This window comes from Aulonocara sp. 'chitande type north' Nkhata Bay, linkage group LG9 (genome assembly GCF_057382095.1).
Source record: "Aulonocara sp. 'chitande type north' Nkhata Bay isolate Kocher_YH1m ecotype deep benthic linkage group LG9, A_spYH_male_GT1.1, whole genome shotgun sequence".
Taxonomy (NCBI): Eukaryota; Metazoa; Chordata; class Actinopteri; order Cichliformes; family Cichlidae; genus Aulonocara; species Aulonocara sp. 'chitande type north' Nkhata Bay.
Genome location: NC_141352.1, coordinates 35,750,422 through 35,763,283, shown reverse-complemented (window position 1 = coordinate 35,763,283; position 12,862 = coordinate 35,750,422). Strand labels below are relative to the sequence as shown.

At 42.9% G+C, this 12,862-nt stretch overlaps 1 protein-coding gene across 3 annotated transcripts in view; it reads right to left on the bottom strand.

Moving 5' to 3' along the window:
* Positions 1-5,505: 5,505 nt before the first annotated feature.
* Positions 5,506-12,862, bottom strand: part of nrp1a (neuropilin 1a) — a 62,348-nt gene continuing 54,991 nt past the window's right edge. For 2 of the 3 annotated variants that reach the window (XM_086307273.1, XM_086307274.1), the window contains 7 exons: positions 10,651-10,761; positions 9,898-9,948; positions 7,905-8,048; positions 7,535-7,812; positions 7,356-7,452; positions 7,181-7,231; positions 5,506-7,081 (listed from right to left, as the gene is read on the bottom strand). In XM_086307273.1, coding sequence (XP_086163399.1) covers positions 6,798-7,081; positions 7,181-7,231; positions 7,356-7,452; positions 7,535-7,812; positions 7,905-8,048; positions 9,898-9,948; positions 10,651-10,761 — 1,016 coding nt within the window. In that variant the 3' untranslated portion in view covers positions 5,506-6,797. The remainder of the gene's footprint in view (positions 7,082-7,180; positions 7,232-7,355; positions 7,453-7,534; positions 7,813-7,904; positions 8,049-9,897; positions 9,949-10,650; positions 10,762-12,862) is intronic. The other variant, XM_086307275.1, reaches the window with a different exon arrangement.

Below are 12,862 nucleotides of genomic sequence, written 5' to 3'. Positions count from 1 at the left end.
TTTAGGTGGGGGAACTTGCACAATCGGTGGCTGACTAAATACTTTTTTGCCCCACTGTACATCCCAAATCACACTTAAGTAAGAATGAAGACATTGCTGAAAGGGAGCAAACATTCCCCAAAGAGGCATTTGTTTTGGATGGGCATTTGAATGCAAATCTAGACAATCCTACAGGCAGTTCCATGAGACATCCTGCAAAAAGAGACATGAGTGGATATTCCAGCAGTGATCCACTGTCTTTCCACTGAATAATAGACACCATGCTATGAAATAAACAATAAACAATAGAAGCAAAAAAACAAAACTTTAATATAGCAATTTTTGTAAATATATACATATAAAGATATAAGCTATACAGATTGTCAGTTGCTTTTTTTGCCTATGGTGCCAATAGAAATTATTGTGAGCTGTTATTATTTTCCCTGAGCTGGGAACTACAACAGATCTTAGTGTTCCCCCACTTGCCAAATCTCACTGACTGTTCTTGTTTTTCTGTTTAGGTGTGGAGGCAAAGTCAACCCCTATTTTTGTATTCTCTTGTGCTGCTGATTTTCTAAATACCAGATTCAGATTCAGGTCCTGCATGGGTGGCTGACATTTTTTTCAGATTAATATAGAAAAAACAGAAGTCCTTGTTTGTGCCCCTGACAGTTTTGTGCTTTAACTTTGGATGATCATGATCACATGAAATCTCACGCTGTGATTCTCACGCTGTGAATTAGAAATTATGGCAAATACTTTTATCTCATCCTTTCTGGAATATTGCAATTGCTTGTTCACTTGTCTCAACAAAACCTCCTCAGAATGTATGCAAGTTGTTCAGAATGCACCTGTGAGTACTGTCAGGTCACTTTCTAATTCAGATGCACTGGCTCCTCGTCAACTTCAGAGTCCACTTCAAGATTCTGGTTGTGACTTTCAGAGCTCTCTGTGGGTAAACACTGATGTACATCACTGAACCTTTACAGCCATTTGTCTCCAGCAGGTCTCTGATATCCTGCGATCAGGATATCAGAGACCTTGTGTTATACAAGAAAACTAAAGGAGACACAGATTTTCCCACAGTGACCCCTAGACTCTCCCCCACTGAGCCTTAGATCTACGGATTTGGTGGTTTCTTATAAAAAACAACTAAAGAGCCATCTTTTTAAGTAAAGTTGCTTTTGGGTAACTTTTTTAGACAATTTTTTGTGATATTTATCTTAAAAGGTGCTATATAAATAAAACTGTGCATACATTCCAGCAAAATTCACATGATAAGATCAGACTTTAGCTTTAAGAACATAAAAGCACGGCTCCATCCTGCCTTGTATGAACAATTCAAGTTGTTGCTTGTGGTGTAATGTTGTGGTTCCTTGGCACATCTTGGGCTCCTTAGTACTGAGCATCATTTAAAATGCCACATCCTACCTGAGTAGCTACTCTTGCTGATTATATCCATCCCTTTTTGGCAACAGTGTATAATCTACTAATGACAACGTGCCAGGTCACAAAGCTCAAATTATCTCAAATTGGTTTCTTGAATATAACAATGAGCTCGCTGTACTCAGGTGGCCTCCACCACCACCAGATCTCAGTCCAAGAGAGCATCTTTGGGATATGGAGGAATGAGAATTTCAGATCATGGATGTACAACGAACAGATCTGCAGCATCTCTGTGATGCTATCATATCAATATGGAACAAAAAACCTGTTCCTAATGAAGTGGATGGTGAGTTTTTGTAGCCTTTTTTTTTTTTTTTTTTTTTTTTTACAGCCAATGGTATAAAAGTGATGGGCCGTAATAGCTGAGGTATCCTGGATAAATGCCATAGGACTTCTGTGGATTCTGGAGCCCCCCTGTGGTGGGATTTGGCTACTGCATGGACAGGGGCATAACAAATACGATTTCAAATCTAAGTTTTTTTCAGAGCTGCACTTTGAGGGCAGACGACTTCGTCATGGAAAAATAGCGAGATGACAGACACAATTTCCTCTTGTTATAGCAGGAAAGGCGCAGATAACTAACGGTTCTGTTTTATTTGGCAGTACCAGTAAAGACTGTGTAACACAGCAACTTATTGAAGTCAGCCAGTCACTCTGCGTCCGTGATAACATATCACAATGCCCACAATAAAAAACAAACAAACTGTGTATTATGTTTGCACGTATTATAACTGGCAAATCATTCCTAGTCCACTAAATCATTTGCAGACATTAAACAATATGGAAACAAAAAAGAAAAATAATGAAGCAAATACACATTTACTGTAGTGCTCTACATTAATACATTAGAGACCGTTTCATAATAATGTTCCTTTTATTTAACAAACGTGGAATATGATACAGAATAAAGAACTCAATATTACTCCACAGAGCCACCCAGTGGCAAAATATAAAACTACAAGTTTCAGATGCGAGCCTGTCCGGGACGTTACTAGTGCTGTGGTTATGCTGCTATAACTTCTTTCCTGCAAAGCTAAAAAGCCTTTACAAACTAGTAAGTCAAACATTTTCAAATTTCTAGTTGTGACAAAAAACAATGTGAGTGATTCTCCTCACAGTGCGACTGTGGCTTTGATTTTTTGGCTCCATGTTACGTTTGACCTGGAGAAAGAGATTTTTTTTTTTACTGATTGTAGCTACAGCACTGACTGATTCTTAATAAGTGATAAACTAATAGCCTTTTAAGGAGGTGATTCAATAATGACTTCTGCAGATTTTAATAAGAGCGACTGCACTGGTATAGAATAGAAAAGCTAAACACAAAAGGGATTTTTCATTATCCCCAAAATTAATAATTAAAGACTAATCTTTAGAATTAGTAGATAACATATTCACAAAGAAGCAGCACTTTAAAGCCTTTGGAAAAGAAGACTTTAAAACCCAAAGAAGTACTGCTAAATAAAGTATCCATATCAGACACTTTCTAATTGTGGTGTATATCAAGCTACAATTCTCCATCAATCGTGCCACACAGATAAATGACTGATGATACTCTGTGTGTTAATGACTAATTAATTAATCATTAATTAATGTTGAGCATAGTTTTGCAAGATTATTAGTTTTCAGCAGTCTGAGGAGAGATAAAACAACGATGAAGTTGGGTTTGCATGCTCTAAGCTCTCATGTAGTCAATAGCGTGTGAAGGATACAGCAGCTGAAAGATGTTAGGACTCTAATTTGCTTGCTAACGATGATGAGGGTCCTGCTATGTCTTTCAAGATGTGTGTATAAGCATTCCTCAATGAGCTGCTTACATGCTGTATCTCACGCTCTAAATTGAAACTGACACTGAAACCAGAGATTTTAAAAATCTCTGTGGTGATACTTTCTGTCTCATTTCCTGGCCTGCCAAAATAAGTGGCAAAACGATATGACCCCTGTAAATTTAGAAGAAGAAAAAAATCAGTGAAAATGCAGTTTGAACTAATGATAGACCAGGATCAAAATCCAGCTGAGTGACTGATCCCAGCTCACATCAGCTTCTCATTAGTGGTCACCACCCGCCCTTTACTTTATGCCATCAGTTTCACCACTGTTAACTACTTCAGTAAGGTGGAAACTCACATTAGCAGAGTTCTGATCTGGGATCAGGAGGTTAATTTTCACCTGTCATTGCTCAGTGTCAGGCCAATCGAGCCGGTGAGTTGTTTCTCTTTTATTAAATGCAGAAAAAAAGCAAAACTCCTCAGCAAAGAAAAGTTCATCCTCCTTCGTGTGGAGACGCTTTTTTTTTTTATTGTATCTTTGGAAAGCGGTGGCAATGAGACAGAGACCAGACAAAAAAGTTCTCTTTTAACATCACTGCGTTGCCTTGATAGTGCTTTCACATCACTCTCAAGCAAAAACAACAACAACAAAAAAGATGCTGTTTCAAAGAGCTGCTTGCTTATGAAGCTGCTGGTTTAACCCTTCACAGCAGGGCCGTGGTTTGGATGTCCGACTGGAGCAGAAAAAGAAAGAAAAAAAACATTTCAAAGCCTGAATTACAACTCACAAATTCCCTTTCCAATTTTTTAAGGCCTTTGCTGTTTATTCCTTTCCCCTCCCGCCCTTAACAACAGTAAATTACAGAAGCAGTACTGAAAATAAAAATCTTAATTCCTTGTTATTGTAAAAAAAAAAAAAGAAAGAAAGAAAGAAAATCTGCACAAAAGTCTGAATGACAGTACAAAACGAAGGGTTAATATGCCATGTAAATGTACGGGGGAGGGACATTACTGCTGGGAGGAAAAAAAATCTCCTCTGCCTTTTCAATAATGAAAACATCTCATTATTTTTACATTTCAGAATTATGTCACATAATCTGAAACTATATATATATATGCATGTATATATAAAAAGAACAGAAAAAGAAAACAGTTTTTGATTTTCTTCAGTTTCTTTTCTTTTTTTTGCAAATGAATGCTAGAAACACATAAACCTCTTAAATATATTTGTCAGTGCAACATTATTTCTTTTGAGTCCACGCTACAGTATCCTTTCTCCTTAGCTGCTGCAGCTACAGTGCTCTACAGCTGAAAGCACAGGTGGGGGAGGGGCAGGGGGCGGTGTAAAAGCTGAGGGGAGAGAGGGTCGCCCGGTCCTGAAAAATAAAATGAACAAGCTGAGAACGTGTGTTCACCACGGCACAACATACAAAGCACATCCATGTAAAAAGACTTCACGCCTCCCAGGATTGATTTTTTTTTTTTGGATTGTTTTGACTGTGGCACAAAACCCCCCCACTGAGTTCAGGGGCCCCAGCAGCCTCGTGGAGGGGGGGGGGGGGGGGGGGGGGGCACCACCACCCTGGGATTGAAGAGTTCACACCTGGGCGACGTTTCACTTCTTTTAAGCTTAAAAAGAGATAGAAAAAACAAACACGTTGCTGTTCTCTGTGAGTGTCCTGCCATAGGCTACCCCCTTTTTTTGATTTTTTCATGGGGAAGGGTGTGGAGAGGAGGGACTGTGGTCTCACGGTATTTTGTGTTGGCGAGGAACCCCTCCTCCCCCTCCAGCCCTCCAACCGTATGTATAAGGGGGCAACCATCCTTTGGTAAAGCCACGGAGAGAGGCCTGGGAGTCTGATTTAGGTGACGATGCTCGATTCCCACCCCCAACCCCACCTCACCCCCACTCCAACCCACTGTACCAGCGTCCTGTCCTTTTTGACATCAGCTCTGACATCACAACATTATGGCTGCTACACGTGAAACACGTTAAAAACTCTTCACAGCCCCCCAAGAGGAGGAGGTCGGGGCGCTTGAGCTACACTACAGCATGTGGACAATACAAACTGGGCTTTTTTATTTAAAAAATTTTTTTTCATCATGAGACACATGTGTCTGGCTAAATTACTGATAGCACCATTCGTCAGTTAGTGTGTTAACCCCTCTTTTTTACAGGTTTCTACCACGAGGGGCTCGCAAAACAAAGTGCATTCAAGCTGCATTGTCCAGATAGCACTGCCTGGGTGAACAATCCACAGTGACAAGACAGTAAGGGATTTAGATAAAGCAAAGCAACTAGGATTGGTGTTTGTTTGTTTGTTTTTGCCAAATATTTGATATATTTTACCACCTCCTCTGAAATTGTCACGAGTGTGTTTAAAGTTCTGGAAAACATCACAGTGACCAGTTCAGCTCACAGCAGAGATATGGCGTGGTCATGAGTGATCAGAAGAAGAAGAGTGCTGAGAGTTCATCTCTTTTTTTTGTTTTGTTTTTGTGCGCTTGCTACCTCTCGATTCATTCATCCTTGGGGCTCTTTTTGACAAGTGGATGTTTCGGTGACAGATGGCTTGAATGCACATTGAAATCGCTGGAGCGTCAGCGAGCGGGCGAATCATGCTCAGCTGAGCGACTGAAAATGAAACACTGCACCTTCCACGAAACAGTCCAGGAGATTGTATTTACACACACGCACACGCAAAAACCCATGACAAAAGGGATACTGTAGCTTTTTTTTTCCTTTTACTTTTTACTTTCTTTAAAAAAAGGACAATAAAATATATTAAAACTTATTTACAGTGTGTGTGTTTTTGTTTTGGACAGAAAACAAACAAACAAATACAACAACAAAAAAAAACCTGTGATAAACTCTTGTCCTGTTTTGCAGGTATTTCTAAGGTCATGTGCCCCTGTTTCCTGTCATTATAGCTTAAGCCAAGTACAGTAAAAAACACCGATATCAACAGAGGATTCCAACAAAAACGTATTAAAGGCACTGTCAGAACCATACATTGCCATGAATGGGACCCTTACTTTAGAGTGATAGGGGTCAAAGGGGGGGAAAGGGTACATGTCTCACGGCACACTCTGTTTGCCACGCCATGGGGCGAATCTACAGTTTTTACCGGATATGGTTCACTTATGATGTCAATACGTCTCTTTCTAAAAGGTGAAAACAGCCGTTACCAACTGATGGTAATAATAAAAAGACGTTTCTTTTTTTTTTTCCAGAAAACGATAAATACTTTAAACATCATTAATAAATTGGTCTCAACACCAGCATCCGATTGTAAAAATGAATGAAAATCAAAATAGAAAATTAAAATATCATCTGTACATATTTTTTTTCCTGTATTTTATTTGTACACAGTGTCCCTCCCCCTTTACTGGTAGGCTCTGTTTTTTTTTTTTAACTGCAGCTCCTGAGAAAAGCATGGATCAGTCCAGACCTCCTGTTGGTTCCTGAACCTGTCCCTCGTCCAGAGATTCGAGGGCATCGGCAGCCCGTCTGCTTGCAGACAGGCGGGATTATATGCCTGCAGACAGTCTCGTGCGAGAGCCCGGCCCATCGCACACAGTCACATGAATGCGCTCTGTCCTGAATCACGCCTCCGAGTACGAGCTCTGTACGTTGAGTTTGTCTTTCTTTAGCTTGACGCCGTCCACGAGCTCAAAGTTGTAGTTCTCCAGAGCTGACAAGTTCCTGTCCGACATGCCTCCGTGTGAGCAGGCGCAGTACAAGACCACGCCGCAGATGGCCCCCAGGAAGACCCCGAGGGCAGACATGGCGATGATGGTGATCAGGATGGGGTCAAGCGTCTTTAGCATGCTGCCTTCAGGGATCTGGTTGTTATCCACAAAGTCTGGATATTCTGTGTTTTCCGGAACTAGAGAGGAAGCAAGGAGCAGAAGAGAAAAAGAAAAGTGAGAAAATAAACTATAAAAGGTTAGAATGCACAACAAACCTGATGTGTGAAAGGACTTACTGATTTCATTAATATCCTCCGGCAATATTGGCTCAGTGGGCACGTCGGGATCTTTAAAGAGAAATTCATATTAAAAGCAGAGCTAAATGACAAAATGCAGTCAGAGCTGTGTGCCAAAGTGCTGTTTTAGTTCAAAAACTGAAGGAAGTCACTGAAACTATGCACAAAGCTTCACCTTTACAGTCTAGCAGTGTGATCCCATCGAGAACCTTAATGTCATCCACAGCAATATCTCCCCAGCTCTTTCTCTCCACTAGACTTTCGATCACCACCTTGGCAAAAAAAATAAGTGAGCCTCTAGAGTGACAGCACACACACAAAAAGCACAGGTAAATTAAAAGGTGGGTCAGTTACCTGATAAGGCTTGTTGGTGCGTGGCACGAGGACACGACCTTCCCTCCAGCGGTTGCCTTGGTGGCCGCTGACTGTCCACAGTAGGACATCTGCAGGTCCCTTCTCCGTTTGCTTGCGCTGCTTGATGTGTAGTGTGCCGATGTGTGGCCCAAACATGTGGTACCAGAATGACACACAGAGGTCCGAGTCCGGGGAGCTGACCACGGGGCTGACGAGTCGAGCCACCTCTGTCTCTTGGGGGCTGGTTGCTAAGGTGTAGATGAAATTCCCCGGTTCACCTGTAATGTAAAGCCCTTGTATCAGCAACACAGAGGTAAAATGCCACATGTACTGTGTCAGATGTTGTGAGTCTATCATCTGAGGTACTTACCTGTGTGGTCCATGTTGGGTCCGATGTTGAGGGTAGGTGTGCCGCTGGACTGGATCTGCCACCTAGATCCCGTGTCCTCCGATGTCCAGCTGCAGAAGGACGGATCATTGGCTCGGCCAAAGTCGCAGGCAAACCAGAGAAAAGCTGTGTGAAGAAAGATCAAGATCATGTGTCACAGGAGAAAAAAAACCTTAATCATTCTGCTTATTACAAAAGGAGAAGCTGCCTGTAGCCCTGGGCTCTATCCGAACAATGACCGCAGGGCCTGTCATGGTATAACTACAGGCTACACTTTGGAGCTTCCTTCTCTTATTCTGCTCTGGAACAGACCACTAGAGGGCAGCAGATAACTGTGGGACATAAGCCTACAGTCCTACAGGTGGGGGTGATACAAGCAGCTAACTCATGAAGGAGAAGCAGGAGTCGGACAAAAGGTAAATTACAGTTCTGACATGAGAAAGAGTGTGAACCAATGGCACAGACCTCATGCAGTCCTTGTGTCTTGGCTGTATTTAATGATCTCTTCTAATGAATGCAACAGGGTATGTAAAGAATGCATTAAACGGGAACACTGAGAAGAGTCAAAACCCCCAATGGCAGGGACAGGAAGACAGATGCCTGGACACCGTGCCCAGTTGGGAAAGGAAACATTCATAGCAACCCGCTGCGAACTGACGATTTTAATGAGAGCAGGGACATGGGATTCGAAGACAGCTATGGTAACAGCGCCGGGGCCCCACTCCAACAATGCCATCCCCTGTGGACACACGCCGTGTCGAAGAAGCCTTCATCGAGGCCAGAAAATGTGTGGGAGCTCGGGCTTTAGTGTTTTCCAAATTAGATAAAGAAAGACTTCAAGGAACACTGGGGAAACGAGATGTTTGGGAGGCCAGCCATAGCTTTATTCTCCAACATGAAATGCCTTTAGAGATACCACTCTCTGAATGACAGAATCTATGAGCTAATATTCCCTTAAAAAATGGGAAGGATTTAACTAACTTCTGCAGGCAATGACGCTATTTACCCATTAAACACAAAGGATGGAATTCCCATCACATATCAACCACATTTCAGGGTCCAAGCCACCATTTTCCCCATAGAAACTTCATTCCCAATTAAAACGACTTTGGCTTTTTTTTCCATTATGAGGAGCCTGTGACTCACTTGGCCATTATATATGTATATATATTTATTTCTCCATGAATGTGAGTGGAAACTATATCCCCTGAGATGCATGGTGCATGACACACACACACAGCTTATTAACATGCATGGTTTGAGAGTCTTGAGATGAAAAGTCAAATAGATAGGCGTTTACCTGTACTTCATTAGACTCATACAGACATACACACACAAAAATGTGCATAAATGCATACACACATTTGCATCTTAGAGCTACTCTAATAATATCGCTCGTGCCCCAAATCGAAGACAGACCGCAGAGCCAGCTGACTGAGAGAAAGGGGGTTGGGTGGAGCCTACGGCCCATTAGCCAAGGTCAGGCTGGGGCACTGCTTCTTGACTGCTGCCTCATCAGCCCGCTGTAGGAGACACTGGCTATGTGTGTCTGTCCATGCATGTGGGCCCCAAAGTGCACCTAACTTCCTCCAGTCATTTGCATCTGGCTTTTACAGGTCTGTGCGCACTCTGTGTGTGTGTCGGTGTCAGCCTGGTGATTAGTGATTATGCTGAGAAGGCAGCAGCAGAGCACCAGTGCTAATCATCGGCTAGCCTTGCATCACGTAGCCTCCCTTTACCCTGTCAGCGGGAGCCTCTCAGGGCCATATCATCAGCTTTAATAACAGACACACATCAGAGGAGAGAGGCTGGCAATCATTATCTCAGGTGTGTCTCTTGATGAATTCATGAAATTAATTCAGAACAAACCATGAGCAGTTAAACATTTGCCCCGCTGTATGTTTCATCGCTCTGATGTGCAAACTTTGAAAGCACTGACCTTAAAAAATATGTATATATGGTATCTTTTGCTCACCTGGGATGGTATCCATTTCAGCAGTAGTGCTCTCTGGCATCATGTTACCACCTGTCACAATACAGAATGTTAGCACAGTTAGCCTAGGTTTGCAATGAGCTAAGTTTCATTTTAAATAAGTACCCATGCTAACTAAACTTGGCGTATCAACGCATGCCTTGTCTCTGGCTTCTTTCTTATGAATGCCTTTTTTCTGGTATTCCTAGCAGGAAGAACTTATACAATACACATGACTGAGACGGTGCCATGCTCATCATTGGAGACTGCTGGTTAATGGGGGGTGCAGGCTGAGATAGTTGACTGGTTAGAAGGAAAAGTAAGCTAGGAGTGAGTAGAGGGGGGGGAGCCAGAGCAAAAAGCAAGTGAGAGATGAAATGATAGAGAACAGATGTGGGTGAATTGATTTCAGGTGCAAATGCAACAATGCTTTCTGGTGAGCGCTCAGAGCTTAAGGTAAGAAGTGGTAGACTGAAGAGGAGGAGGTGGTAGCAACGGGGGCGCAGCAAATTAGAGTTGTGTGGCTGCCAGGACACACGAGGGTGCATGCATGCTTGCCAGTGTGCAGGGTACAGTACATGGAAGACTGGGTTTGGTATCAAAATCTGACTGCGGCAGCGATGCTACAGAAGCTGTGATGGCGCAGAATCGAGGGAGACGATCGAGCGCCAGCCACAGCAAAAGCAAGGGGAAATTAGGGAAGGGAGGGTTTAGGGGAAGGGGCTGGTCGCAGTCTCATGAAGGCGATGTTAGCACCTGTCACGTCGTAGTCATCACCTGTGCCACTGTGGCAGCTCGCCTGGTCGTCATCACACTCGTCAGACGGGGTGGTGCTCGGGATTGCGGTGGTTGGCGGGAGTGTAGGAGCTGGAGAGGGAGAGAGAGGAAACAATACAGGTTAGATTACAGGTTAAACATGGAAAGTGCACTGATTTTAGCTTAAGGGATTTTTCGACTACTTAAAAAAAAAAGGTTACAGTGTTTTCCTTTGTTTATAAGGCCAGTATCTATTGAATAGCATCGCATTTCTTTTTGTTAATTGTCTGAAATCCTTCTTTTCAAGCCTACGATTTTAAGCATATAGTTTAAACAAAAACAGAAAAGGAAAGAAAAGAAGAAGAAACAGTGAAATATATTTCTGTAAGCTCGATTGCTGTGCTCACAGTTCCATGCTGAGCGTTAGTGTAGAACTGAGCTATTAGTATCCATCCTTTCATCAAGCTGTGGAGGTGTGGGTGTATAAATAGAGCTGAAGCGAATACATGGTGCGTAAGGCTTTGAAACTAGAAGGTGGAGTAACAGGACTTGGGACTGGATATAAGCAGGGCCATTCCAGTCTATCATTATGGCCCTGACATGAGAAAGAGTGTGAACCAATGGCACAGACCTCATGCAGTCCTTGTGTCTTGGCTGTATTTAATGATCTCTTCTAATGAATGCAACAGGGTATGTAAAGAATGCATTAAACGGGAACACTGAGAAGAGTCAAAACCCCCAATGGCAGGGACAGGAAGACAGATGCCTGGACACCGTGCCCAGTTGGGAAAGGAAACATTCATAGCAACCCGCTGCGAACTGACGATTTTAATGAGAGCAGGGACATGGGATTCGAAGACAGCTATGGTAACAGCGCCGGGGCCCCACTCCAACAATGCCATCCCCTGTGGACACACGCCGTGTCGAAGAAGCCTTCATCGAGGCCAGAAAATGTGTGGGAGCTCGGGCTTTGAAACTAGAAGGTGGAGTAACAGGACTTGGGACTGGATATAAGCAGGGCCATTCCAGTCTATCATTATGGCCCTGCTTCACTTGGATGTGGGAAAGGCCCAAAATCCGCTCCATGGTCCAGTGCCACACAGCGGTGTGCCTTTTGGAGATTTCAGACCCAATATTTCTCAGGACTCCTTGAGGGTATCTGCACACTGAGGAACTTCCCCAACAACTACATGTCTTCTAAGGTCTTTTTTATATGCTTTCCCACTTCTGTAGGGCCGCTAATGGTGTGATAGCAAGCTAGCAGCTGACAAAGAAACATCTGCAAACAAAACAAGACTGAGCGTGTGTTTGTTGTGTTGTAAGTGTCAGGATTACAACAGAGTTGTAAAAGCAGGGTATAACTGTGTGGCGCAGACAAAATAGCCATTTGTCAGGACAAGTTTTTACACACACAGAGCTTTGGGGATTTTTTACTTTCTTCTCATCAGTCACTGCTTCACTGTGTGGAGAAGCTCAAGGTGAGAGGAAATGTGGGAGGACAGTTTTGCTTTGACGAGCGAACATTGTGTTGCATTTTCCCCCCGTCACACATAGTCTTAAAAAAGCTTGGACTTCACCGTTGTTCTGTTTTTACATGCTTTGTTTCAACTTTACAGCTCTTCCCTACACAGCTGACATGACATATATTGTTGGATGATTTTAAATTTATATCAGCCAGTATCTGCAACGAAGTATGCTTACATCTAAACTAACCCACATTCATTCATGTCACTGACATCACTTCCTGTGCTTGGAGAGTCCAAACCCTGAAGTAGGAGCACTGGAAACGATTTGCTCATTGCGCATCAGTTTGAAACTGCCAGCTTGTCTCTTGCTGGTATTTCAGGCTCAGGTTGCCTTGGTGACTCTCTGTAAATCAACAGTATTCTTCACTGTCTTTGGTAGTTTCACTTGCTTGAAAGTTTATTGTGGGTCCCGACTACAGCCTCTGGTCTCTGGTCACTATGTCACCACAAATTCCTTCCAGTTTGTATGCAGCTTTGAAACGCTATCAAAGGGTTCCAAGAACTTTTGATAGTCCTTCTTCCTGCACTGTATGGCCGCACAAAAAAGTGTATTTCCTCCAATAGTTATAGGAGCTACAAAACACTTCCTGTAGTCCAAACCTTTCATAAGTGTTTGCACTGTCTGAGGATTAAACTGGCTTCCTCAGTGCAGGCCGAGGAGAAGGAATGAGGAGAGAGGCGACAAA